This window comes from Camelus dromedarius, chromosome 11 (assembly GCF_036321535.1).
Source record: "Camelus dromedarius isolate mCamDro1 chromosome 11, mCamDro1.pat, whole genome shotgun sequence".
In the NCBI taxonomy this organism is placed as follows: Eukaryota; Metazoa; Chordata; class Mammalia; order Artiodactyla; family Camelidae; genus Camelus; species Camelus dromedarius.
This window is the reverse complement of record NC_087446.1, coordinates 6,591,117-6,617,475: the sequence shown is the minus strand read 5'-3', so window position 1 is coordinate 6,617,475 and position 26,359 is coordinate 6,591,117. Positions and strand designations below refer to the sequence as shown.

At 54.9% G+C, this 26,359-nt stretch overlaps 2 protein-coding genes across 4 annotated transcripts; one reads left to right on the top strand and one right to left on the bottom strand.

The window, feature by feature from the left end:
* On the top strand, positions 1-16,571 carry L3MBTL2 (L3MBTL histone methyl-lysine binding protein 2). 3 transcript variants are annotated; one of them, XM_064491414.1, is made up of 17 exons: positions 1-120; positions 2,142-2,382; positions 3,655-3,788; positions 5,444-5,567; positions 6,383-6,462; positions 8,078-8,195; positions 8,635-8,769; positions 9,069-9,157; positions 11,233-11,431; positions 11,832-11,908; positions 12,095-12,199; positions 12,894-13,041; positions 13,446-13,528; positions 13,806-14,040; positions 14,521-14,586; positions 15,436-15,552; positions 16,010-16,571. In XM_064491414.1, the coding sequence occupies exons 1-17, from the start codon at positions 97-99 to the stop codon at positions 16,120-16,122; spliced, it is 2,088 nt and encodes a 695-aa protein (XP_064347484.1). In that variant the 5' UTR covers positions 1-96; the 3' UTR covers positions 16,123-16,571. The 3 variants fall into 3 exon arrangements, with proteins under 3 accessions (XP_064347484.1, XP_010981823.1, XP_064347485.1); XM_010983521.3 differs by having other exon boundaries at positions 11,200-11,431; XM_064491415.1 differs by lacking the exon at positions 1-120 and adding an exon at positions 1,221-1,329 and having other exon boundaries at positions 11,200-11,431.
* On the bottom strand, positions 15,411-26,359 carry CHADL (chondroadherin like). The gene is made up of 6 exons (XM_010983524.3): positions 26,247-26,359; positions 24,559-24,727; positions 22,325-24,010; positions 21,628-21,794; positions 20,726-20,924; positions 15,411-15,626 (listed from the first exon to the last, which is right to left on the bottom strand). The coding sequence occupies exons 1-6, from the start codon at positions 26,252-26,254 to the stop codon at positions 15,600-15,602; spliced, it is 2,256 nt and encodes a 751-aa protein (XP_010981826.3). The 5' UTR covers positions 26,255-26,359; the 3' UTR covers positions 15,411-15,599.

The window sequence follows — 26,359 nt, the reverse complement described above, 5'->3', positions numbered from 1 at the left end:
CTCTGCGAGGTGGCCAATGGGTGCGCTCGGGGAGAGCGGCGAAGCCAATATGGCTTCCTGCACCTGGTGACGGTTGAAGAAACTGTGTTAGGTCTCATGGAGAAGCCCCGGGGCGTCGAGGTGAGAGGGAGAGGACTTCTCGTGACTGGGAAAGGGAACCCCGAGAGCCTCGCTCGGTGGGCCCTCCTTTAGGTCTTTGAGCGACGCCTGGAGGGTGGAGGGTGGAAGGATGGATAAACAGGTAGTTAGGCTAAGCCGGGCCAGAGGCGATTGGCGTTGCCTTTCGCTCCCGTGCTCCTGGGGCCGAGTAGTCGAGGAAAGAAGGCTCCCTGCCCTGGGGGAAGGGGAATTGGGTTTCAGGATCTGAGTTTCTAGATCTTCTTCCTCCTCCTTGTCTCGTGGGGGTGTTCTTTAGGGATTATGAGGCCTGTCACATCCTGGTAAGAAGTAAAGGAAGTAAAAGTTTAATAAACTCTCCGTGCCTGGAGCGTTCACGTGCATTATCTCCCGATATACTCACAACAATCCTGTGTTATTGTTTCGTTTTTATGGTTCAAGTAGCTGAGGCTTAGAGAGGTGGTGCGACTCCCCGAGAGGGTCACACAGCTGAAAAGTGAAGGAGGTGGGCACTAAGTCTGTCAAGTTCCAAAGCTCTACTTGATTTGCTTTTTCCACTCTACCACAGCCTGTAATCCACTCATCCTTTAATCATTTGGCTTCTGGTCATCTTATATTTGAATTGGGTTTCACTCTAGTACATTTGTATGTATAGTTGTAAATATAAAGTGGAATAGCTCAAAAACTCTACAAGGGTAAAGGAGAATAATCATCAAGTGGAGAGTAAGAACAATAGCTTAGAGTTTTAGAGCTGTCACTAACTGTCGGAAACAGAACTAACTGGGCTTTACATACCTTATCAGTGTTCATAGTAATCTTCTAAAAAAGTTGTGTTATATCTTTTGTACTGATGGGGAAACCGAGAGCAGTAAGGTTAAATATCTTGCGCATAATCACACAGGTAATAAGTGGTAGAGCCTGGATTCAAACTCAGGCAAATCTGGTTTGAGAGCCCATATTTTTAACGTAATGATTGTCACCGTTTATTGAGCACTTGCTATGTGCAAGTCACTGTTTTTAGCACTTTCCGTATTAACCCTTACTTTTCCCCTAAAGCCTATGAAATAGGTGGAATTGTCCTCATTTACAGACGCAGAAATGGAGGCACTGAGATTGATCTGCTGCAGGTCGTACAGCTAGTAAGCAGTAGAGAGGGTATTTGAGCCCTGGCCTAGAGCCCAAACTCTTCACACCTTTTCTGCTGCATGCCAGGTAGATTTTAGATTTACATACAATGTCTCATTTATATGTCAGAAAGTGTGATCCAAATATTGTTCTTGTTTTATAGATGAGAAAATTGAGACCCAGAGAGGTTAAATGCCTAGTTAGGATCAGAGCTGAATCCATAGCCATGCTGTAGCTAGTGTGTTTCCTGCTTCTTAAATTCTTTTTCGGATAGTCTGGATACCAAGTTTTGTTTTTTACTTTTTTTCGGGGGCGTGGGGGTTGGTAATTTGATTGATTGATTGATTGATTGATTGATTTAATGGAGGTACTGAGGATTGAACCCAGGACCTCATGCATGCTAAGCATGCACTCTACCACTGAACTATACCCTCCCCTCTGTGTACCTAATTAAGTTTTCTCTGACTTAAATTGTTTTTGAGTTGAAATTATTTTGTTGTACATATGCTGAAGGAGAAAAATGAGATTCTAAAATACATCTTTCCCAGAAAGTCTTCATGAGGCACCTTGCTTAGAGTATTTTCACATCACTGCATTCTATTCAAATTGTGTTAAAATATCATCATTTATAAATCCACAGAAGGAGCTTGTTGAATTCCTAATACATGTTTTCTGCCTTGCTAAGGTATTTTGTTGAGTTGCAATTGAGAAATGTATAAATAAGAGTAATGATCCTGGTGTTTGCAAAAGGGCTGTTTGATTCTGCCTGCCACTTGGCGCAAAAGTGTTGACTTGACCAAGAACTGGAAAGGGGGTTGATAGCAGATCTGCAGCCTCCCTTCCCACACACTAAGCCAACTGTGATTCCTTCTGCCTGGTTTTTGTCATCCTTCCACTAGGAGACTCCGTCTTCAGAACCAATGGAAGAGGAAGAGGAAGATGATGACTTGGAGCTCTTTGGTGGCTATGACAGTTTCCGGAGTTACAACAGCAGTGCGGGCAGTGAGAGCAGCTCCTATTTAGAGGAGTCGAGTGAAGCAGAAAATGAGGATCGGGAAGCAGGGGAGCTGCCCACCTCCCCCCTGCATTTGCTCAGCCCTGGGACACCCCGCTCCTTGGATGGCAGTGGTTCTGAGCCAGGTGCCTTCAGAGTGTCCCTTGAAGATGGGGAAGTTTCAGGAGGCTGTGGAGGAAGAGTAGGATTAGGCCCTGTGGGCAGAACTGTCCAGGTGTAGGGATGTCTAAGGACCTGTGAGAGAAAGAGAGAGACACCCCAAGTATCCCCAGGGGTCACTTCCCCTGCTGTAGTCTGATTTCAAGTTGTGATTTCATTCATTCTTTCTTACAACTTTTCATTCATTCTTTCTTACAACAATTCTTTCTTTCATTCTTTCTAATATTTATTCAGCGTGTGAGATGCCAGTCATCAACATGGTGCTGCTTTTGCGTTTGTGTAAATAGTTGGTGGCTTTCTAAGCCTGGATGTTGAGCATATAGGACACATAAAGTGTTCTGGTTACTACTTGGGAAAGGACAAGAAATAGTTTGTGGGCTGGAAGTGGCAGGGAGGGAAAAATAGAGTAAAGTGACCTCTGGGTAAGAGGATTAGTAGAGGGCAGGTGCAGGGTGCAGATAAGAATCCCCATGGATCATCGGGAAGCCAGTTGGCTTCAGAGGTGTGATGCTTGCACAGCTGCTGGAGCCCTTTGTCAGGGCCTCCTGTGTGTGAACTGCCTGTGAAAAGAGGCAGGCTATATGGTCTGTGGCGACACTCCTGTTCCCTGGTCCTTCTACTCTAGAAGAGTAATCTAATACTCTTTGCCAGTTGAATCTTACTTCCTTTCTATTCATCCTGTAATCTCTTTCTCTCTCCCTTTTTATCTTTCTCGTTCTGTCTTCTTCCAACCAGTCTCTTAGAATCTTAGAACTTTAGAACTAGAAAGAACTATTAGAGACCATCTAGTCCAGGGGTTCTCCAGCCTGGCTGCACATTAGAATCACCTGGGGAGCTTTTAACAAACTACAGATGCCTATCTCCCTACAACCAGTTAATTAGAATCTGAGGCTTGGGCACTTTTAAAAGCTCCCCCAAGTGATTCTAATGTGGTATTGGGATTGTAACATTGATCTAGTTCAGTTCCTTTATAGAGGAGAAGAAAGCAGACCCACAGAAGTTAAGTGATGCAGTCATCCTCACGGGTTTTCCTTAGCCCCACTGTTGACAGATAGCCAAGGGGTGCCAGGCAGCTTCGGATGTACACGCCAGAACCTCCTCCTCCTATTCCAGTTCTGTCAGCCTTAGGGGGTCTGGGACTCACCTAATCAATGCAGTGTCCAGGTTTTGAAGGGCCTGTCATTGTGTTTGATCTGGGGTGACTGTCAGGGGAGTTACATGCTAAGTTCTCTTCCCAGCTGTCTGTGAGATGTGTGGTATTGTGGGTACAAGGGAAGCCTTCTTCTCCAAGACAAAGAGATTCTGCAGCGTCTCCTGTTCCAGAAGCTACTCCTCCAACTCCAAGAAAGCCAGTATCCTGGCTAGATTACAGGTGAGAGGCAGTCACTTGGAAGACCCCTCCCTGGGGCCCCAGGTGGTAAGATAGGAACAACCAACTGACTGATGGTGAGGGGTCAGGAGGGCTTGGGAAGGACCCTGCTTGTGGCCCTCTGGGGTTGTCAGCTTCCTGGTGTTTATTATGCTCTCCAGCTTTAGAGGGCAGAAGAATCCATTTATGGAGCTCGTTAAATTGCTGATTCCTGGAGCACCCCCCACCCTCACCCCTCAGAGTCTGATGTGTCTTCAGTAAGTTGTAAACAAGAACCTTGGGGGAGCCTGACACACATGTCTTCTCACCACTTTTACAAATGCTCTGACAGGAAGCTGAGAAACAGGCACAAGGCCCACCAGCCATGGTTTGTTTAGGAAGGTGATGCCTCGTCTCTGACTCCATGTCATAGGCAGCCACCTAGTGAGTCTTACCAGTCTTTAGTTAATTACTAACATTTGTAGAATCCTTAGAAATGGAAGGATTCTTAGAGATGTGTTGTCTAATCCGACAAGTGTGCTGAGGTCCAGAGAGGAAGGACTTACCTGTGGGCTCAGTGGGAAGAGAACTGCAGAGCCAAGACTGGAACCTCATCTCAGGGTTCTCAACATTGGTTCTCAAACTTGACTGCACATTAGGTCACCTGGAGAGTTTAAAAAATAATTGATGCTTGAGTCTTACTCCCAAAGATTCTGATTTAATTGGGATGGAGCATAGCCTGGACATCGGGGCTTTAAAGAGCTCCCCAGGTGACTGCCGTGTGCGACCTGATGTTACAGGTCAGTGTGCCAGCACCTCTGCTTCGTGCCTCAGACACTTCACCTCCCACCTTTGTGAGACCATTACAGTTGTTTCGCTCATTTTGCGGAGTGTAGTCAAGGCATAGAAAAACCCTCCCAGAGCTAATAATATTGTTAACAGCTACAATTTGGGGATACTTGCTAAGGGCTTGGCACTCTTAGTACAGCCAGTGATCCCTAAGAAGTGAATTTTTTTTAATTCTTATTTTAAAGACTCAAAATTTTTTATTTACTCAAAGGTACACAAACAAAATTGAAGAGCCAGGATTTGACCCCAGGTCCGTGTGGAACGTAAACTCGCATGTCTGTTTCACTGACCTCTGGGCCTTTCTGATCAGTGCTCCAGTTATTAGTTACAGACCAGATCGGTGGCCTTCTACTTTGGGGGAGGACCCCTTTGAGCTCCTGTTAAGCTATGGACTCACTCTAGAATATTCACATATGTACAAATTGTTGCCTCCTGGTTCAGTTCACGGGCCCCTTTGAAGCCCATTCTCTGCCATAAATCTGTAGGAGCACCCGAGGAAGGAGATGGCTGAGAGCTGAGGCCACAGGGAGGCGGTTCCTAGCAGAGAAGGCTGAAGAGAGAGAAAATGTGTCCCTCCCTGCCCTGTAGCTCCTTCAGCCCCAGCCCCCAGCCCCTCCCCAGCTGAACAATAGCTAAGCACAACACCGGAACTCATCCTTGCGACTCCCCTCTGAGCTCAGCATTATTATTGTTATCATCTTGATTTACAAATGAAGAAACTGAAGTCCCCAAGAGGTTAACTGGACTGCTGCCTGGATTTAAACCTAGGCAGTCCAATCAGAGCCTTACTATGATTAGCCTTTAGGCTACGTATTCTCTCCTCCACCTAGGGAAAACCACCTACCAAGAAAGCTAAAGTCCTGCACAAAGCTGCCTGGTCTGCCAAAATCGGGGCCTTCCTCCACTCCCAAGGGACAGGACAGCTCGCAGACGGGACACCAACAGGGCAGGATGGTAAGACAGCATGGGACTGGTGCTCAGGAAGCGGGTGGGGTGTGGTGCCAGGACTGGGGTGGCCTCCTCAGGAGCGAGGATTGGAAAAGGTGGCCAGCTAGAAAGTGCCGGCCCAGGCTCGCTTTGGAGTGCGTCTTCCTCATCTGGTAGGCGGTGCGAAATTAGCTCAGAAAATCCCTCAGTCACTTTGAAATTGCCAGGATCCCTACTCTTCATAACTTAAAAGACCAGAATTAGCTTCTTTTGTTCTGCGTAGCTTTTAGCCCTCTGGCTTCTGTTTCCCTGAGGCAATGGAGACCAGATCTGGTTTGAAGAAGGGTGCTGGGATAAGGAAAGGAACCTTTCTCTCCCTCTGAGTGTGTCTAGCACTGTTTCTAAGCAAATGTAGGCATGAAGCCACTCGGCTCTACATGGTCTGAGTTTCTGACTGAAATTGAGCTCCCCAGGCTCCACAGTTGGAGGGGCCTAGGTATGTGTACCTCCCACCCATTTAGATTGGTTGTGGCCAATGAGAGGCTGGGGGAGGTCTGAGGAATTTAAGCCCAGGGGTCTTTGAATTTCCTTCTTTCTTTGGGGGAAGGAAGATCAGACATTTCCCTCCCAGTGTTCCCTCCTGAGAGTCTGGCAGCCTTTGGATAAGGTCCTCCCCCCTCCCCCCGTCCTGATGGCCACTGGTCGTTCAGGTATGGGATGGGTTTGGGGCTGCTGGGGTGGCAAAGAGATCTGGTTCTGCCCTCGGCTCACGGCCCGGTTCCTGGAGTGGCTGCTGCTGGAGTTCCTAGCTCAGACTCTAACTCTCTTCCCCTGCTCCACAGCACTGGTCTTGGGTTTCGACTGGGGGAAGTTCCTGAAGGACCACAGTTACAAGGCTGCTCCTGTCAGCTGCTTTAAACACGTGAGTGCCTGGAGATGAGGGGAGGGAGAGCAGGGACCCTCGGTGCTCGCCACCTTCTTTCCTACCTGCCTCTTCCAGTCTGGGTGTCGGCACTGGCACGGGGAGAGAGCAGTGGTGAGGTCTGGGTGCACCAAGCCCAGCCTGCCACTCGCTCCAGTTTATGTTCTGCCCACTCTTTTCAAAAGCTCCTCCCATAAACCCTCACTGAGCGCTTCAAGCACTGCCCCTCTGTCTCCACTTTGCTTATGTACATAATGGCACTTTGTGCTAGCTGATATCTAAAAGCCAACTTTGAAAATCCCTCTCTCCTTTTCCCCCATTTTTAGTGTTTTCTTGTTGAAAGCTTGGTGCTTTTGAACTGCCCTGGGCCTGCTGGTTCCTGGGAGGCAGATGTGGCCACCCCCTGGAGCTCCCTTCTGCTAAAGGCTCCTGACCCCCTGTTCCTGAGAAACACTGAAGGCTGAGACCCTGGAGGGCTGGGCTTGGGGTGGAAGAAGAGCTTAGCAGGCAGGTCTGGGAGGACATGAGGGAGCACTCTTGTTTAGTCTTTCAAGCTGATTTCCTAAACCCCAGGAAATCCAGGAGGAAGCCTCTGTAGCTTTCAAGTCCTCTGATCAGAGTAAACCCACCTCCTAGCCTCTCCTCTCTGAACTGCTTCTGAGCTCTGGGGAGTGCCCGAAACAGGGAAGAGTTGGCACTCAGTGCAGCTTAACTCTTTATTCCATTCCCGTCTGAATCGCTAATGAAGGTGAATATCTTTCCTAGGAGATGAATCTTTTTGTTGTCCTGAATTCTCTAGCAGTTCGGGCATTTTCATTGCAGGAAGTTGCGTCATGCTTGCGTTTTACATACCTGACTTGATATGCTCCGTGAAAGCGCACCCTAATGTGCCTGGGTAGCATAACTGTGTCTCGGTTCTGTGATTGACTCCAGTCTCTACAGCCAGGGAGATGGAATGGGATACTCCATTTGGCTTAAGCCAGGGCTGAGAATGAAAAAAAGGAGAATCTCCCCAAAGGAGAACCACAGTACCACTGGCAGCAGAGTGAGGATTAGATATTGTGATGGCAACCAAAAACGGTCCACTGCTGCCAGAGGGCCTTTTAACAGAAGGTGAGACCTCTTGGAGAGGTGGAGAAAGAACATGCCAGGAGTAGTGTGGGTAGATGGCCCTGGGAAAGCTGGCAGGGTGACAGCTGAGGGACGAGAGGGTCATGGTCCTTACTGCCCAGGATTGAGTAACGATTGAAGGAGGTACTATTTGTGCTGAGAACAGCGCCTGGTTAGTGCCTGGTATGTGGTGAGGGCTGGAAACTGCTAGGGGTCCTTCCTGACGCACAGGCTGGCCTAGGCATGATGTGCCCAAGAGGATAACAGCCAGGAGCCGGTCCTATGACAACCGGCACCCAGGGCACCCCTGTCCACCCCCACTCCCCAGCGTGGCTCTTCACAATCACCCCTAGTCCCATCCTGGCTTCCCACACACAGCACGTGACGTGGAAAGCTGAGGCGCAAAGGAGGAGGATGCGATGTCTGAAGAGGCCACGCTGCTGGCAGCGCTCCTCTGCCAGCCCAGGTGTTCACTGTCCCCGTGGCTTCTCCTGTCCCCACCCAGGTCCCACTCTACGAGCAGTGGGAGGATGTGATGAAGGGGATGAAGGTGGAGGTGCTCAACAGCGATGCTGTGCTTCCCAGCCGAGTGTACTGGATCGCCTCGGTCATCCAGGCGGCAGGTGGGTGCTCCTCTGGGCGTGGCAGGAGAGTCGCACCTCCAGACAGATAGGTGGTGGTGTTGGCAGAAATTGGCTTCATAAAACAAGCGAAGAAACCCACCCGCTGGAGTTTCTGCCTCCCTTCTTGCCATTCTTTTTCCTACCAACCTTAGAGGGGACCACAGAGCTTGGCGAGTTAGGAAACTCCCATTTTTTAAGTTTACTCCAGGGACGATCAGGCTGTAGAAAACTACTTCTCACTGCTGTACCGTCTTGCTTGCCGAGTAAGTGGCATGGATTTGTTTTGCTCTGACTGTTGTGGACAGCGGGGACACCCCTTGCTTGGAAGGAGTTCTAGGAACAGGCAGCGAAAGTCCACTTTAGGCTGGAGAAGAAGGAAGGCGTCGGAGCACACCCTTCCCACCCCACCCTCCCTCACTGGCGCCCCCTTCCTTCTCAGGGTACCGGGTGCTGCTCCGCTATGAAGGCTTTGAAAACGACGGCAGCCATGACTTCTGGTGCAACCTGGGAACTGTGGACGTCCACCCCATTGGCTGGTGTGCCATCAACAGCAAGATTCTGGTGCCCCCGCGGAGTGAGTTGATGAGACCGGCCCCTGCCCTGGTCCCTGCAGGGCACTTGGTAGCAGGGATTTCCTCTCCCAGTTTAGACCAGAACAGGACCCAACTGCCTCCTTGCTTCTGTGCTCCCTTGTCCCAGAGGCCCCATGGCAGGTCCAAGCTGGGCAGCCTGGTTTTATAGATGAGGCGAATGCTGTCCTGAAAAGGGAAAAATAAGTCATTCAGTCCCCTCTGCTGATCTCTGGGGCAGCTCTGGCTCTCTGTCAGTGGGAGGGTGTCAGTCTGTAACCAGGACTCTTCTCTGTCTCTGCAGCCATCCACGCCAAGTTCACCGATTGGAAGGGCTACCTCATGAAGCGGCTGGTGGGCTCCAGGACGCTCCCCGTGGATTTCCATATCAAGGTCCGGCAGTGAGCCCTCTGGATCTCCTGCCGCTCTCCCGTTTTATCTGGCCTTCTTGCTACTCATTGGAGTATTTCTTCTGAGACTTTCTTGCTTAACAATCTCAGCAGCTCCAGATTTCCTAAGTGATTGCTTTCTCCCCACCCAGACTGATCCAGCCACATCGATCACGTTGCCCTACCTGCCATTTGCTCTTCAGATCCTCACCTTTGCTCATAACGTTGTCAGGAGCATTCATTCAATAGATTTTATTAAATACTTGTTTATAAGGCACTGCAGAAATGTAGAGAATACAGACCGTGCCATCCAAGACTCTCCCATCTGGCAGAGCAAACAAAGTCATGCCTATGAATAATTATACAATAGCCTTGGTTCTGAACCAGGGGTATGCCTCAGGATTGTCTGTGTGGCACATAATTTTAATTTTTAAAAATTATTTAGTTCTTTGGCATAAAAAATCATATACATGGTAAAAATCAAAGGGGTCATAAGGTTGCACAGTGAGGACAGTGTCTCCCTCCTCTATATGCCAGGCCTGCTGGTGTGTGGCTCCCTCACACAGGCACCTGGGCCCCACCTGGGGTCTCGGGTCTCCTGACCCAGGTGCTCACATGTGTTCTGTTGCCTTGGGTAAGAGTCAGAGCAGCGAGCAGGGGATGCAGGGCAAGTGCTGTGTGACATGTGGTTGACTGGTCCTGTGGCCTCAAGAGGAGTAGGTATCAAGGAAGGCTTCATGGAGAAAATGGCACTTGAACTCTACCTTGATGGATAGGATGTGGGTGGTAAGGAGCCAGCAGTGGAAAACAGGATGGTATGGAAGTTGGGGCCCCGGACACCTGATGAGAAATTTGCCGCTGTGGGCCTTCACTGTTGGGGGGCTGACCTTCAGCAGGAGTGGGTCCAAGCACCTCAAGGAAGCATACCCTGGCCTTTTCCCCTAAAGCAGCTATGCTTTTTGCCTTACTTGAACTTAGTGGGTAGTACTCATTTGCTATTTATCTCTCTGTATTTTGTTAATTAAATTTTCATATTCTTTACAACAAAACTAAGCTTTTTCTCCTGTATTTCCCATGGTGCCTTGGACAGTTGACAGGTCTGGCAGTTGAAGAGGCGTGTTCACTCCTCCTCAGCTGGCCTTTGTTTTAGGATGAGGCAGGTGACTGTGGGTGGTACAGGCCACTAGGAGTATCAAGGTAGCCTCATTTCTACTTAAATTAAAAGGAGCTTGATTCTGGGTGGCAGAGCAGGGCTGTGTGTGAACCAGTCAGCAAGCAGGTCCTGGCTATCATGTGCCCAGTCCCTGCAGTGCACGCTGGAGGCATATGAAAGCAGCTGCCTCTGAAGATTGGGTGGTGGAGAGGATAAAGGGGGTGGGTTTTTGGAGGCAGCACCAATCCACTCCCTGTGATGCCTGCACTGTGGTAAGTGCTTCATAAAGTGTTTTGAACGAATGCCCATCAGCCAAGGTCAGGTCAGGTGTGTGTGCATGTTTTTGTACATTCAGTTGAGAGAAAAAGTCAACTGAGCACCACCTCTGTGCCTAGTTCTGAGCTTGGAGCTGAGAATACCAAACCTAGCTTCTGCCCTTACAGACCTTGAGTTCCAGCATGTTACTTGGAACAAACAAGGGCAATAAAGTGTTGTTTGGTTGTGGGTGCAGAGGGAAGGAGCATGTCAGGAAGGGTCAGGTGAGGGAGGCGGCCCAGAGGGACCCTAGCCCAGGCCTCACCCTGTCTCTCCCTCTGCTGAGTGGGTCAGTGTATTCCAGCCCTTGGGCGGAGGGCTGAAGGATCTGTGTCCTGGTGGCTGCTTTGTGACCCCTGCGCTGCTTCCCCTCCTGGTGGGATTTAGACGCCTGCCTTCAGTACCATCCTAGGGACTGAGGAGCCAGGACTGAACCTGGGGGGATGGGCGAGCTCATCCGCCTGCTTCCTGACCTAGTGTCTACCCTCTCCATCCTCTGGTTACTTTTAAGAGACAGAACAGAAAAGTGGGTGGGAGTGTCCGCATGACCACAGCAGGCCTGTGTTCTGACATTGCAGATGGTGGAGAGTATGAAGTACCCTTTTCGGCAGGGCATGCGGCTAGAGGTGGTGGACAAGTCCCAGGTGTCACGGACCCGCATGGCTGTGGTGGACACAGTGATCGGGGGTCGCCTGCGGCTCCTCTACGAGGACGGTGACAGCGACGACGACTTCTGGTGCCACATGTGGAGCCCCCTGATCCACCCAGTGGGTTGGTCACGACGTGTCGGCCATGGCATCAAGCTGTCAGGTAAGCAGAGTCCCAGGCCAGCGCGAGCCTGAGTGAGGATATCTCCACACGCCACACCCAGGCTGTGTGGTAGAGGTGACCGTCTCCACTCTGAGGATGATCAGGTATCCAGAGAGGTTGAGTGACTTGACCAAGGTCACTCAGCTTGAAGTAAAAATTGATTTGAAACCAGTGGCTACAGGCCCCGTCCTCTCCTGGGTCATGTAGGAAGAGTCTGGGTCCTAAGGGCTGTGTGGTTCCTGCGGAGAGCTCCTAATGTCTTCTGTCTTCTAGTCTAAGGGCAGTGCTGAGACAGATTAGCACATACGTGGGGCAGCCCCCACAGTACTGAGGGAGGCGTGGAGCAGGCCCTGTTAGCAGCCTTCATCTCCCTTCTCTCTCTCTGCCATCTCCCTGAAAGAGAGGCGCAGTGACATGGCCCACCATCCCACCTTCCGGAAAATCTACTGTGACGCTGTTCCTTACCTGTTCAAGAAGGTGAGGCACAGCCCTTGGGCACTTACCCCTTGGCCACAGGTCCACTCCAGGCCAGAGCTCCCCAGCTCTTCCCAGAATGTCCCTTTCCCTCATTTCCTTCCCAGGCCTGTGACAGACGAGGCCTTCTTCCCCCACCCTTCACCTGGGCCAACCCAGAGATTCCCCAATTGCCCCTGTTCCTTTAAGGTTCGAGCTGTCTACACAGAAGGCGGTTGGTTTGAGGAGGGGATGAAACTGGAGGCCATCGACCCCCTGAATTTGGGCAACATCTGCGTGGCGACCATCTGCAAGGTGAGCCTGGGGCTGGCCCTCCAGCCTCCAGCCTGGCTTTCTGCGGGCCTGCAGATGGCGGAGTTCTGTATTCCATGTGTGACTCCCCCTTCCCGATACTGGCTGCTCCCAGGGTGCCTGGCGTTTGTGAGCAGGGACTTAGCTCCTCACTCACAGTCTGCTTTCATGACATGGTCAGAGGAGCATTGGACAAGTGCTTATTGAACACCTGGCCTGAGCCTGGTCCTGTGACAGTTGTAGCCCCACCCTGTCACCTCAATGGGGGCCTTCCCACCACCAGTGCAATCTCCTTTGAGTGCTGGCCTAGCCAAGAGCCCCAGCTGGGCCTGCTTTGCTGCAAACCTCTGTTACTGCTGCAGCCCGAGGAGCAGACGACCACCCCTCGGCCCTCCAGGGGGACCTGCTGATTTGTCCATCGGCAGATCTCCAGGCTGGGCCCGTGCCCACCACTGAGAACACAGTGACAGAAAGACTGATGTAATTCCTGCTGGCACAGCACTTGCTGTCTCGTGGGGAAGCTAACTGATCTCTCAGGTGTGGGTCACAGCCGAGTGTAAGAGGTGCTGAGTGCTCTGAAACAGCTCAGAGGACAAGCTGCGGCTGGAACCATCCACCTCGTGTCCCTACCACAGCCACCTCACCCTGGGACAGGGGTGCAGTTCAGGACTCCACGTCTGTCTGCCTTGCCCCCTAGGTTCTCCTGGACGGCTACCTGATGCTCTGTGTGGACGGGGGACCCTCCACAGACGGCTCAGACTGGTTCTGTTACCATGCCTCTTCCCATGCCATCTTCCCAGCCACCTTCTGCCAGAAGAATGACATTGAGCTCACACCCCCAAAAGGTAAGACTGCCTTCCAGTCAGAAGGGGCAGGTGGGGACATAGGCCTAGATTCCTGGCCAAGCCAGACTCCCGGAGCTTAAAGTCTCTGAGTGGATTGAAGAGGTGACAGAGCTACCCAAGGTCGCCACTAGCCCTTCCTCTGGGCTGGCTCGGTCCCATGGCCAGGATGTGGTTTGGTGAACAGAGCTCCCATTTGTCCCTTTGGGCAGTGAACAGTCTGTACAGTGGGCCCATGGTCCTAGAGCACATACCAGCCTGGGGAGGAGGGAAGGCAGCTGCTGGGGAGACTCCAGGCTGGGTCCTGACCGAGCTGCAGGCACCCTTTTGACAGTGTGGGACTTCAGGACTCCCTCTCACTCCACTGCTCTTCCTCTCCCCCCGCATCTCCGCTTTCTGGCCTCCAGGGTACGAGACACATACTTTCAACTGGGAGACCTACTTGGAGAAGACCAAGTCCAAAGCAGCTCCATCAAGACTCTTTAACATGGTGAGGAGACTGAGGATGCGAGGGGCCTAAGGGTGGCCGTGGGACCAGCCCTGCCCACTATGAGCAGTGGCACTTCCAATACCTTCTCTTTCCTTGAGTCTCTGCCGCTAAGGTCAGCCACTTCATGAGAGAAGTCCCAGACTGACGCAGGCACTGTGCTGAACAGTTCAGCCAGTCCCTTTCTCGGAGGGGCTTGTGCCTGGGAACAAAGTGCAGTGGGATCACTGGTCAGCGGAACCTGCCCCACAGGCACACTCAGCCCCGCCCCCTCCCCCAGGACTGCCCCAACCACGGCTTCAAGGTGGGCATGAAGCTGGAGGCCGTGGACCTGATGGAGCCCCGGCTCATCTGCGTGGCCACCGTGAAGCGGGTGGTGCATCGGCTCCTCAGCATCCACTTCGATGGCTGGGACAGCGAGTACGACCAGTGGGTGGACTGTGAGTCCCCGGACATCTACCCTGTCGGCTGGTGTGAGCTCACCGGCTACCAGCTCCAGCCACCTGTGGCCGCAGGTCTGGGCTCTCACTGTCCTCAGGGGCTCTTGACTTTTCTTTTTCCTTCCTGCCAACCACGCCCCCTGCCCCCTGCACACTTCTTTCTTTGGCATAAGATCGAGAATCTCCTGGACCACTCCTAAGAAAAGAGTGGCCCTTGTCTCCCCGCCCCCTCCTGACCTCTCTGTCTCCCTCTCCCTCTGGCCTGCAGAGCTCCTTCCTTGACCTTGCCCACTCTGTCATATGCTCGCACCCAGGTAAATCCCCCAGGTCCCTCCGAGAGCCCTGGTGATGCGGGTGGGAAGAAGGGACAGCTCTTCTCCAGTCCCTGCCCGCAGCCCTCTCCCTGTTCTCATTGCCCAGCTCTGGCTTTCCTTCCGGGGGCATCCCCTGTGTATGGGAGGCCGATGAGGGGTGGGCAGAGGCCTCCGGATGTGCTACAGCCTGGGTCCTCTCAGAATTCTCTTCTCACCGCTTGTCTTTGTCTTTCAACAACAGAGCCGACCACACCTCTAAAAGCCAAAGAGGCCACAAAGAAGAAAAAGAAACAATTTGGAAAGAAACGTAAGTGGTGCTCTAAAGGTGCCCAGCTGGTGTGGGACCAGCTGGGCCTGTGTCCCTGGGAGTGGAGGTGGGACGTCGCCACTTAGGCAGCGCTCTTCGTGGTCCTGCCGTCTCCTCCCCCTGCCCTTTGCCCCACAGGCCCGTCGGTCACCCTGTATCTTCAGGGACCTGGAGCATAAGTAGGGCATTCGGTCTCTGGTAATGGTCAGGATACAGAGGAAAAGAGACCAGAGATAGCATCTGAGGGAGAAGGGCGGGTGTGGTTCCCTAGGCAGCTGCCCTGTTTGAAAATAAAAGGTCTGAGAGGAAACAGAAGGTGCTCCTCAGGGCTGTGTTTGTTCCCTCATGACCACGGGGATGGGAGCTTGGGGCCTCTCCTTAGGCAGGGCCCCACGGGAGGGGCAGCAGGTTGGAGAGGGGCAGGGAGCGGCAGAGGCAGGGCACCCTCCGAAGCTGCGGGCCACTGCATGAGATGCGCTCCCTGAGGTGGTGCCACGCAGAGAAGAGGATGTCTGGGTAGAGAGGGAACAAGGGATGTGGTCCTTGGGCAGCGCTGGGATCCTGTGTGGAGTTGCCCAATGGCAGGACCGTGAACTGTTTAAAACGGTAACTTGAGAGGGGGAGACAGTAAGGATCAGGGAAGGGCAGCTTCACCACCACAGAGGGCAGGTGGTCTCATCTACTACTGAAGACCACCTCTGCGGGAGGTCAGAGTGCGCGCCTCCCTCCTGCCAGATTGGCACTTTCCCCTCTGCGGCGCTGCCTGACCTGACTGCTGGGCGAGACCCCACCTTCGCGCTTCACGTGGATACATCCCTATCCTGGATTTAAGTTTGTTTTTATTCAAAGGAAAAAGAATACCACCGACCAAGACCCGGCCCCTCAGACAGGGGTCCAAGAAGCCCCTGCTGGAGGACGACGTGCAGGCCACGGAGAGGATCCCGTCCGAGCCTGGTCCCGATGAGAGTAAGACCCTCCCGGCGAGGTTGAGGCGGGGTCAGCGGCTTCAGGGTTCAGAGGCGGGCTCTCTCCTTCCCAACCTGGGCACAGAAGAGTAAAGTTTGAAGGGAATTTTCTGGGCACCAGGCAACCCTTCTCACTGCTGGGCCTGGAGGGCTTCCCAGTACCTACCAGCAACTCAATGCAGCTGCGCGTCTCGCCTGGCCCTCTCCGCCTCTGCCCCCAGCTCACATGCTTGTCAGGGTGGGCGGCAGCTGCCAGCAACTCCGGCAGCCTGCCTGGCAGGGGCAACGAGGCCCTGGACCATCTCTGCGGCCCACCCCCACAGGGGAGGAAGGGGCTCTCCCCGCCACATCCTGAGGGCCCCTGTCTGTAGGACCCACATCTCTTCCCTGGATCCTGAGCCCTCCGCTCTCCCTGGAGTTACACGCACACTCCCCTCCCTGCCCCTCTTCCTCTGTAGTCATTACCGTGCGTGTGAAGGAGGAGCATCTGGACATGGCCACGCCTGACAAGGCCCCGAGTCCAGAGCTGCCTGTGCCCATCGAGAACATCAAACAGGAGACAGACGACTGAGCCGTCCTCACTGCCAGCGCAGCCGCCTGGCTGAGGCCAATCCAGGGTGCCTCTATTGCCACCACCCCTCCACTCTACTCTACTTTGGAGACTGAGCCTTTTGCATAAATTCTGCCTGGTGCTGTGAGGGCCGGGCCCCAAAGGAACAGCCAGGGTCTCCCTGACCCGCCCTGTTGCCTGTGCCCATCTCTTGGGCAAGGCCTACACAACAGGGGCTGCCTGAGACCCACAACCTTGCCTGTTAGCATACCCCTCTCCAGCCGGAGTTCCTAAAGCCCTTTCTTAAATGTAGCCTCTCTCCACACCCACCATGTCGCTCAGCTGCCAGGGTCGGGGGCTGACCCCATCACGCTGGAAGATTAGTCTGTTGTGGGGGGTGTGCTTATGCCCAAGCAAGTCATAGAAATAAAGGCGTGGAGCAGCTCCCGAGGCGGAGATGCCACCCAGTCGATGGCTTGTGGTGTGATGGGTGCATCGTCTGCCTGATAATGTGCCAACCAAGTGGAACGGCCCATCCTGCCTCCTGAGTCTGTGCCCTGCTCCTCGCCCCCTTGGGGGGCTGGGGAGCCCTGTGCAGGCACCCAGCTCTGGCAGGAGCTGAGCAGCAGTGACCAAGATGTGGGTTTCGGTGACTTGTGAGGTGGCTTTGAGCAACCTCGTTGGCATGAATACGGGTTCCATTCTCCATTTCTAAAAGGAACCGTGGAGCAGAGGCGGGGTCTACACCTTGGTAAAGGGGGCTTGCTGGGGCCCAAGGTGGGGAGACCACACCAGCCCCTTTGCCACTGGGGAGCTTGGTGGTAGAAGCAAGGCAGGGGCAGCAGGACTGAGAGGAGAGCTCAGCGTGTGTGCGCATGTCCCAATAGGGAGACTGCTGCTGGCGTTGACCTGCTCTGGAGCCCAGCTGGCCTAGGACCTGTCCTCTTCACTCCCCTCCTACCTGCTAGCCACGGTCAGGACTGGCCCTGCCAGAAAGTCACGGGGCCTCGATAGAGGGGAGCGGTCAGCTCAGCTGGCTGAGGTCGCCCTGAAGGAGCTCCTGGAGGAAGGGGGAAGGGGAGACTTCTGGCTCCTTTTCTCACTATCATGTCCTTAACTCCATGACATATTTTGACTCCCCTGCTCCTGTCCGAAGTTACATTCTGGAAGTTCACCTAGTGTCTGCCCAAATTTCAGCTGCTTTTATTTTTCCCAGTTAGTCTCCGCTGAAGCTGTCTCCTCCTCTGATCTGTCCTCTCTTCAACGGTTCCTCTTCCTGGAACCTAAGGTGGTGGCAGGCAGCTGCCCTCAGCCTTTTTCTTCCCTTCTGTGTTTTTGGGTAGAGACAGCATGGTCGGGTGGGCCCGTGTCATGCTTTAAGGGCTGTGGCTGTGCTGGGTGGGTGTCCGGCTGCCTGCTCCGTGAGCTGGTCCATTAAGCTGCCACGGTCCACGCTTGCCAGATGGTGTGCTGGCCTTGGTGTGCTCAGGACCCAGCTGTTGAGTGTCATCCCAGAGACAGGGTGCAGTCCAAAGGGAGCCGATTTCCAGTCAGTTCAAGGAGATCCTTTCTCCTTTTCTAAACCAGTAGGCAGGCCCACGTGGTACAGAAGTTACCCTCTTGCAGCCCTAATTCCCCAGAGCATGACTAGGTGTGTAACACAGTGCTGACCAAGGACGGGCAGGTCCCAGGACAGGGCCAGTCTCATACCAGACTTGGGTGGTGACGGGGGAAGAGAAAAGCGTGGGTGTGCATTTTGCTCTGCTCGTGGCACCCTGCCTTTGCCAAGGTAACCTGCCCAGCTGAGAATTCATCGTCCTGGATGCCCTTGCAGGGGAAGGATCCAGTTCTGACCGAAGAACTGGGAAAACAGAACTTGTACGGCATTTCGGCCTTTGGTTCCTTCTTCCTGAATGAAGAAGTGATGTCCACAGGTACCATGGGCACAAAAGTCCCACGGTGATGGCAGAGCTGGAGGACAAGTTTAGCTGCCATGCCAGCCCTGGACTTCTTATCTTGTATGAGATAATTAAATCCCTTTCTAGCTGAGGTCCAGTTTATCAGAGTTCTGTTCCTTACAGTCAGAGTGCATTCTGGTGAGGGTACAGCTCAGTGGTTGAGTGTGTGCTTAGCATGCATGAGGTCCTGGGTTCAATCCTCAGTACCTCTATTAGATAGATAGACAGGCAGGCAGGCAGGCAGGCAGGCAGGCAGGCAGGCAGACGAACCTAATTACCTACCCACCAAACAATTAAAAAAGTGCATTCTGACATGCCACCACACAGTTTCAATTATGATTAGGTGAGTTCACACGAGTGCAAAACAATAAGGAATAAATATCACCTGTCATCCCCTGAGTTCCCCAAAGGCCAAGCCCATGTCTATGTCCTTTGTGCTTGGCACAAAGTTGCCCCCATGAGTATGGGACAGTGTACCTAACTTGTATGGCTGGGGCCTAGAGGTCAATTTTACTTCTCACAAATGGAAGTGCTGACCTCTGGAATGTTTTAACTCGGCACAGAATGAAACTTTTGCCTCTTGGTGGGAACTGAAGGTCCTGTCAAAGTCTCAGCAGTGGGACCACCCAGTGGCTGGGAGACACCCTAACAAACAACCATTTCACTCCCTGCTTCCACAGCTGGAGGACCTGCAGGGTTCCCTGGTGCAGATCAGACCACATGCAAACGCTGGAGGAAGCCCCTGCACCTTCCTTTACTGTCACCCCGTCTACACCCTGGGCTGTGCTGGAGGGACGGGGAAGGAAGGGAACTGCCACTTGTGACAGCCTCGTGTGCAGGCGCTGGTCTGCACTCGTTCATGCCCTTTACTTCATCTTCACTATAATCCTGTGAGGACACATTGACTTCGTTTTGTAGATACGAAAAAGAAGTCTCGTTAAAATTTAGTAACTTGGTGGCTGAAACGCCCAGCTGTTAAAAGGCAGCAGTGGAATTAAAGCCAGGCTGGTCCTCCACGCACCCTCTAGTACTCAGCACCTGCCGCCAGGTGAGCGCCCCAGCCCAGAACACCCTGCCAGGTGCCTCTTTCAATGCCTTTGTATTCCTGGGAGGAAACTGCTGCTTTCAACAAAATAAAAACAAAAAAAATCTAGACCTCCAGGGCTAGTGTTTGGTGGAATATCTTCATGTAAGAAAAGATGGACAGAAGGAATGGCCTGAGAGGTCCCGATTCCCGTCACAGCCACCAAACTGTCACCATACGTTATGGGAGGAGGGTCCCTGAACGACAGCCCTAACCTGGGGGGGGGCCCATGGGCCCCCCCACCCCGGGCTGATGCAGGGAGAAAGCCCCGAGGCTGTTTACTAGCACAAATCCTGGCGGAAAGTGCCACACCAGTGTTAGCTGAGGTGAGTTTCACTGTTGTCATTAACCCTGGTTCCAGGACTCACTCCTAAGGCCAAAATGCTCACCCTTGGCCTGGGGTCTCTTTAGCGGTTCCTAACTCCCAGCCCACCTCCACAAGGAACAGTTTCGGGTTGGACGATGTCCCCACAAAGAAGGTACACCTCAGCATGAGCTCTGCTTCAGAAATAGGGTCTTCACAGAGGGAATCAAGTTAAAATGAGGTCACCAGGGTGGGCCCTAATCCAGTGACTCATGTCCTCATAAAAAGGGGGAATTTGGACACAGAAATAGCGGGAAGATGATGTGAAGAGACACAGGTGACACCACATGACGACAGAGGAAGAGGGTGGAGTTGTGCTGCCACAGTCAAGGAACATCCGGGGCCACCAGAAGCTGGAAGGGGTGCAGAAGGAGCCTCCCCTAGAGCCCGCGGAGGGAGCACAGCCCTGCTGACACCTGGATTTCAGATGCCCAGCCTCCACAACAGCGAGACAAGAAATCTCTTCTAAACCACCCAGTTTGTGGTACTCTGACGGCAACCCTATGGAACCAATACAAACACCCTCAGATGGTCCCTGGGCCCCCCAAGCCTTTAAACTGTAGGTCCAGATAGGCAGGGTCCTCACCCCACCTTCCCAGGGCCCCGCCGTGCTGGTCAGTTTCCCTCTAAGGCCTGCGGCCCCTACGGACCCTCGCCGTACAGCAGGTGTTCCCACATGGAGGGGCAGCCACGTCCTGCTCACCCTTCTCTGATGAGCTGAGAGATTTTGCTACAACTGAGCTTTCCAGCCTGAATGAATCTGTCAGGATGGCAAACCTAACGTCAGGGGAGTGGTGGAGTGACGCAGAGTGGAGTCCGACCTGCAGTGCCAACAACACACCTGCACTCCTGCCCTTCCCACCCCAGGGCCGTGCGAGGCCCCTGAGATCAGGTGGGAAAGGGCTGAGTCAAGAGGATCCAACAAGAACAGTCACAGCAGGATTCTCATGGACACACAGGGTCCCGTGATGCTGCAGCTTAATCAGAAAGGCCACTGTCCCCCAGGATGAAACAGCGTGTAGTCATTTCCTTACAAACCCACCTGGGGCTTTGCCAGGTGAGGAGAGCCGGGTGGACACTACTGAACAGAGGAAACAGTCATCGCCCAGATCTAGAACCACATAAACTGGGACCAAGACAAATCAGACCCCTGCTACCCCAGGAGCTTTGGAAGCTGACCCACCCACCAAGGCTCCCCACAACTGCCCTCCAGCCAACCTTGTCTGCGCTCTGCCGTCTTCCCTTCATGGGGGTTCTCTGGGCACTGGGTCGGGGGGCTGGCGTCCGCTTGGCCTTCCTGGCAGCCCATCCTGGGCAGGCTTCAAAGACAGCAGCTGCCGCCTTCACCCTCTGGCCACGGGCACTGGAAGGAGTGGCACAGGTGGCCCCAACACGCAGGTTCAGCCCAGTGAGCCACCTGAGAGAAAAGGGGGTTCGGGGAAGCCACTGTGCTGAGCTTTCCTGAGGAAAGTAAGTCTTCAGGAACTGGCAGCAGTGGGACCTAGTGGGTGACAGCAGACTCTGGAGAGAATCCTGGCTCGGCTGCTCACCAATTATGTGACCCTGGTCAAGTCACTTCAAACTTCAATCCCCTCCCTGCAAAAGGTGGGTAGTAATAAACAGTTCCAGAGGGCTGGTGACCCAGACACGGTTCAAACCAATCTAGATATGACATATAATTTAATGCAGTTCTTACAAACAACCACCATGAGGTGGATACAATCACTATCATCCCCTTTACAGATGAGGAAGCAGCACAGAGAGGCCTCATGGCTCAGTTAGACAGCCAGTAGAGCTGGATTTGAGCTCAGGCCTGCCGGACTCCAGGGTTCTTGCTGCTTTCTTATGTAATTATGTGAAGTGCCCATGTACACTAGGTCCCACCCCACTAGCCTGGGTGGATTTCATTCCCACTTTATGGACCAGGGAATAGAAGCTCAGAGAAGCCCACCCCAAGCACCGTGGATGGTTGGCTCCCCCAGGAAGGGCAGCTGAGCCTGGTAGGACCCTCACCCGCCGAAGGTGTTCAGCTGGCGCAGACTTGGCACTCCAGGGAGAGTGGAGGCTTGACTGAGAGCAGTTGGGGGCCCCTGGCTGGGGGTCCAGGTTAGGGTGCTCACCTGTGAAGTGGGAGCAGCTGGCAGTCACAGTGGAAGGGATTGCTGCTGAGGTCGATGAGCTCCAGCTGGCTGAGACCGGGCAGGGCAGGCAGGGCCTGCAGCTGGTTCTTCTGCAGGTGTAGGCTCTGGAGCTGGGGCCCCAGGCCCGAGAAGGCCCCGGCAGAAATCTGCAAGGAGACACCAGGCCCTGGTGTGAGGTCCTGCCAGGACTGTCCCACCCCCAGGCCTGGGAGGGAGCCCCATGCTGCCCCAGCAGAAGGAGAATGGAGAGCCCAAGGAGGGCAGAAAGGGCAGTGCCGGGGTGGAAACCCAGGCTGGTCCAATGCCAAAGCACTTGCCCTCTGCAAGTCACCCAGACCCCTAGTGCATGTTTCTCTCTGCTACACCCAGATGCCCCACAGAATGGCAAAGCCCTGCCCACAAAGTGTGCAACAGTAGGTAATCCCATGGACCCATGTTCCTCCTCCAGGCCTCGGCAGTGCCCTACCTGGCAAGGCCCTCCGTGTGGCACAGGATTCCTCCTGGTCTGTCACCCACACCTGAGCCCCCTGGGGCAGGCCTATTGTCTGGCTTATCTCAGGGACTTCACCCCCAGCCTCAGGCCTGGCATCGCAGGGGTGGTAATCTTTGCTAAGTGAACACAAGCTGCATAGGGTCTCATGCTGCCTCCCTTCACCCTTACACCCTCTGTGCCCACCTGCTCCAGGCCACTGCTGTTCAGGAAGAGGTGTTGCAGTGAGTGGCCCACGGGCTGGAAGGCCCCATCTCGCAGGGCCCTGAGTGGGTTCCCCGAGAGCTGCAGCTCCAGGAGAGCAGGAAGCCCCTCGAGTGCCCTAGTGGGCACCTCTCGCAGCTGGTTCCTGTCCAGGTGCAGCTTCTCCAGCTCCCGGGCTGGGCCCAGTGCCCCAGGGGACACTTGGGTGATGCGGTTCCCACTTAGGTAGAGCCAGCGCAAGGCCTGCAAGCCTGACAGCTCCCCGGGGACCAGGTGTTCCACAGCATTGTCCTGTAGGTGCAGGGAGAAGAGGCTGGGCAGGGCGCGCAGGGCAGCCCCTGGCACCTGTAGGAAGCGGTTGTGCTCCAGGTACAGGTAGCCAAGGCGGGGGGCCCCTTCCAGGGCGGCAGCGCTGAGGCCTGACAGCCTGTTATCAGAGAGGTAGAGATAGATCAGGCTGCTGAGTCCTGCCAGGGCATCTGCCTCCAGCTCCGTGATGCCACAGTGCTGCAGGTGCAGAGACACCAAGAGGTCCAGGCCCAGGAAGGCCTCTCGGGGCACCAAGGGGAAGTGGTTCCGCCTCAAGTCCAGGAGCTGGGTGTCATTTGGGAAGCCGCGGGGCACTGCCCGCAGCCCTTGGCCTTCACAGCCACTATGCCGGGACTCCGGGGCGCATACGCAGGCACGCGGGCAGGGCCCGGCCTCCTCCTTGGGGGCGCCGGCAGGGGCACGTTGCTGCGAGGCAGCCAGCTCCTCTTCCCTCTCCTCCGCCCCTGCTTCCGAGCAGCGCAGGTCTGAGGGCCGCAGGGCGTCCAGGGCCTCGCCGCGCAGGCGCCGGGGCCCCCAGCAGGCGCCATCCGAGCTTACGCGCGCACGCGCCAGCCACTCGAGCAGCGGCTGGGCCTGGCAGCCGCACCACAGCGGGTTCCCCTGCAGCCGCAGCCGGCGCAGCAGTCCCGGGCCCTGCAGCGGCGGCAGGGCTTCCAGCTGGTTCCCACGGAGGTCCAGTGTGTGCAGGCGGGGGCAGTAGGCGAAGGCCCTGGGGTCCAGGGCCTGCAGGGCCCCGTGGTCCAGCATCAGCTCCCGCAGGCCGGGCAGCGCCAGCTCGTCCTCCTCCCCCACGTAGGTGAAGGGGTTGTGGCCCAGCTCGAGGCGGGCCAGGCCGCGGGCCTGGGACAAGGCCGGCCCAGGCAGGGACTGCAGCTCGTTGTGGTGCAGGCTGAGCCGGCGCAGGGCGGGCAGGCCGGCCAGGGCCTCCGGGGCTAGCACGCTGAGCGCGTTGTGGGACAGCTGCAGCCAACGCATGCGCACCAGGCCCTGGAAGGCCATGGAGGGCAGGTAGACGAGAGCGTTGTGGGCCAGGTTCAGCGTGGCCAGCGCGCCCAGCGCCCCGAACGTGCCCGGCCGCAGCTCCTCCAGCATGTTGCTCTCCAGCTCCAGTCGCTGCAGCGAGCCCAACCCGTCCAGCGCCTCCTGGGGCAGCGCGCTCACGTGGTTGGAGGCCAAGTTGAGGAGGAGCAGGCGGCCCAGGCCACGGAAGGCACCCTCGGCCACCAGCTCCACCTGGCAGTGCCGCAGGTCCAGATGTGTCAGGTAAGGCAGGTCCTGGAAGGCAGCTGGCGGGATCACCTTCAGCATGTTGCCCTGGAGGTCCAGCCTCTGGGTCAGCTGAGCAGGGAGAGGTAGAGGAGGCTGAGCAGCACAAGACCACGGCCTGTGCCCCTTGCTAACCCTGGCCTCTGTGCTTGCTGTTCCCTTACCTGTACACTCTCCTCCCCTTCATCTTTCCCTCATTCTCTTCATTCTGCTCCCTGACAACTCCTCCGGGAAGCCTTCCTCCCCAGCCCCTTGGGTATCCCCCACTCTGGCACTTCTCACAGTGAATTGTCATTGCTCATTTACTTTCTCTTCCTCTCTAGCTCTTGACTTCATAGGACAGAAAGCATATCTTATTCCAGTACATCCCCAGTTCTCTGCCACAGGACCTGTAATTAATTCAGTATCTATATGGATCACCTAACTTTTTCCAATCACATAGGATTTTAAATAGATTGTTTTCCTGTTGTTTGTCATTATTATTCCAGTTTTATAGACGTTAAGACTGAGGCTCAGAGAGAAGTGACTTGCCGGGGCCTCCCAGGCAGGCAGTGGCAGGTCCACTGGTGCCAGCCCAGGCTCCTTGTGCTGTCCTCCCCACCGAACCTTGCCCTGCTGACCTCAGGGATAGCATTCGGCACCTCGGTGAGGTTCTGGTGCCGGCAGGCAACATGCCGCCTGGAATTGTCGCAGACGCAGGTCTGCGGGCAGCGTTGGGCAGCTGCATGCCAGGTTGGCCCCAGTGGCAGCAGCAGAGGAAGCAGCAGCACCAAGGAGACACTTTGGGGCCTGAGAGAGAGAGCAAGGGTCAGTTGTTCCCAAGGACAAGGGTCCCAAGCTGTCCATTCGCTGGGCACCAGCTCTTGTTCCCAGAGCCCCTCAGATGTTTTCCTCCTTTGGCCTCAGGGAAGGTGTTACTACCCTGAGCCTCCACCCCTCCACGAAGCAGAGGTTCCATCGTTAGCCCTGTTTGACACCAGAGGAAACAGGCTCAGACAGGCAACCTCGCGGGTCCCCTGATTGTCTGCCCAGTGGCTCAGCAAGCCCTTGCTAAATGTGGTTCAGAGGTGTGCCAGGCTGTGGAGAGGCTCCCGGGGGGAGGCCTGACCTTCCAGGGTGAGGTTGGTGGTGGAGAGAGGAGCAGTCTGTCCTCAGACAGATGTGGCATCAGCACCACGTGGCAGGGAACATAATGGCACCCACCTCGAGAAGACAGCCTGGCAGCCATGGGAAGGACCAGGCTCGCCCTGAGTTGTGAGGCAAGACTTGGGGGACCAGGTATCCTGGGATCAGAGAGCCTTGAGGAGCCTTAATGGTTGGTCCAGAGCCACACTGACAGGTGAGCAGGTCGCTCTGACTTCTCTTGTTTATTCCCCTGTTGTCTTCTCTTCATCTTAGTGCAACCCAGCTGGCCTGGACTGGGGTGAGGGGAACTGAGTGTACGGGCTGGGTGCTGTGCTTTGGGCAGGATCTGTCTACTTTCCTGTCTGTCCATCCACCTCTACCCGCTCCCCATCCACCAGTTACCCAGCTGGACCCTTCACCTCACAGCTACTGCCTGCTTCTGCTTAGGGACAACTCCACCACGGTGGCACTCCTGGCTTCCCAAGCATTCCGCTCACCACCAGCAACCAAAGGGAACTTTCCAAAATACAGACAGGCCCTGCCACCCCCAACTGAAGACCCTCCAGCATCTTTTCATTGCTTTTGCTTTAAAGTCCTGACTCCCGATTCCGCTGGAATCTGCTCAAATCCTTCAGTGTCACCCTTGGCTCCCCCACCAGAAGCACACAGAACAGAGCCTCATCCTCTCTGTCTGTGACATCTAGCTCTTCCCTCTGTCCTCAGCTCATGGCAGGGCCTCTGAGCAGCTCTTCCTGATCCCTGGGCTGGCTCCCACCCTGAGCCTCCCCTATTTCTTCTCTTTGGATTGTCACCATCTTTTTTTCAGTCTCCTTGGGGTTGGTGGCATCCTACAGAGTCTGTAGTGAGGCTGAGGCTCAGGGCAGGCCAGAGAGGGGGGCCAATGGGGACAGATCCCTGAAGGGACAAGCATCCAGGCCTTAGAGGGCTGCCAGGCTCTCAGAACAGCTCCTGGAGGACGAGCCCAGGGGAGCCCCAGGGAGCAGCCACATTCATCATATTCTGCAGAGACCACTTCCGGGGAGACCCTCGGAGAATCTCTGCCCAGGTAGATCCCAAAGCCCCTGGCCCCCAGCCCCTGAGAGGCCCAGAGAGGGGCAGGGGCTTGTCTGCAGCCGCTCACCTCCTCTCACCCACCTCGCAACCTCAGGACCCAAAGACTCACCCCGCCATGCCGCTCAGGGCCAGTCCAGCCTGGAGACACAGCACAGGGAAAGGCCAGCGACAGTCCCTGCCTGGACGCCAGCAGGAGCCCCCCTCCTGGCCCACAGGCCTGGC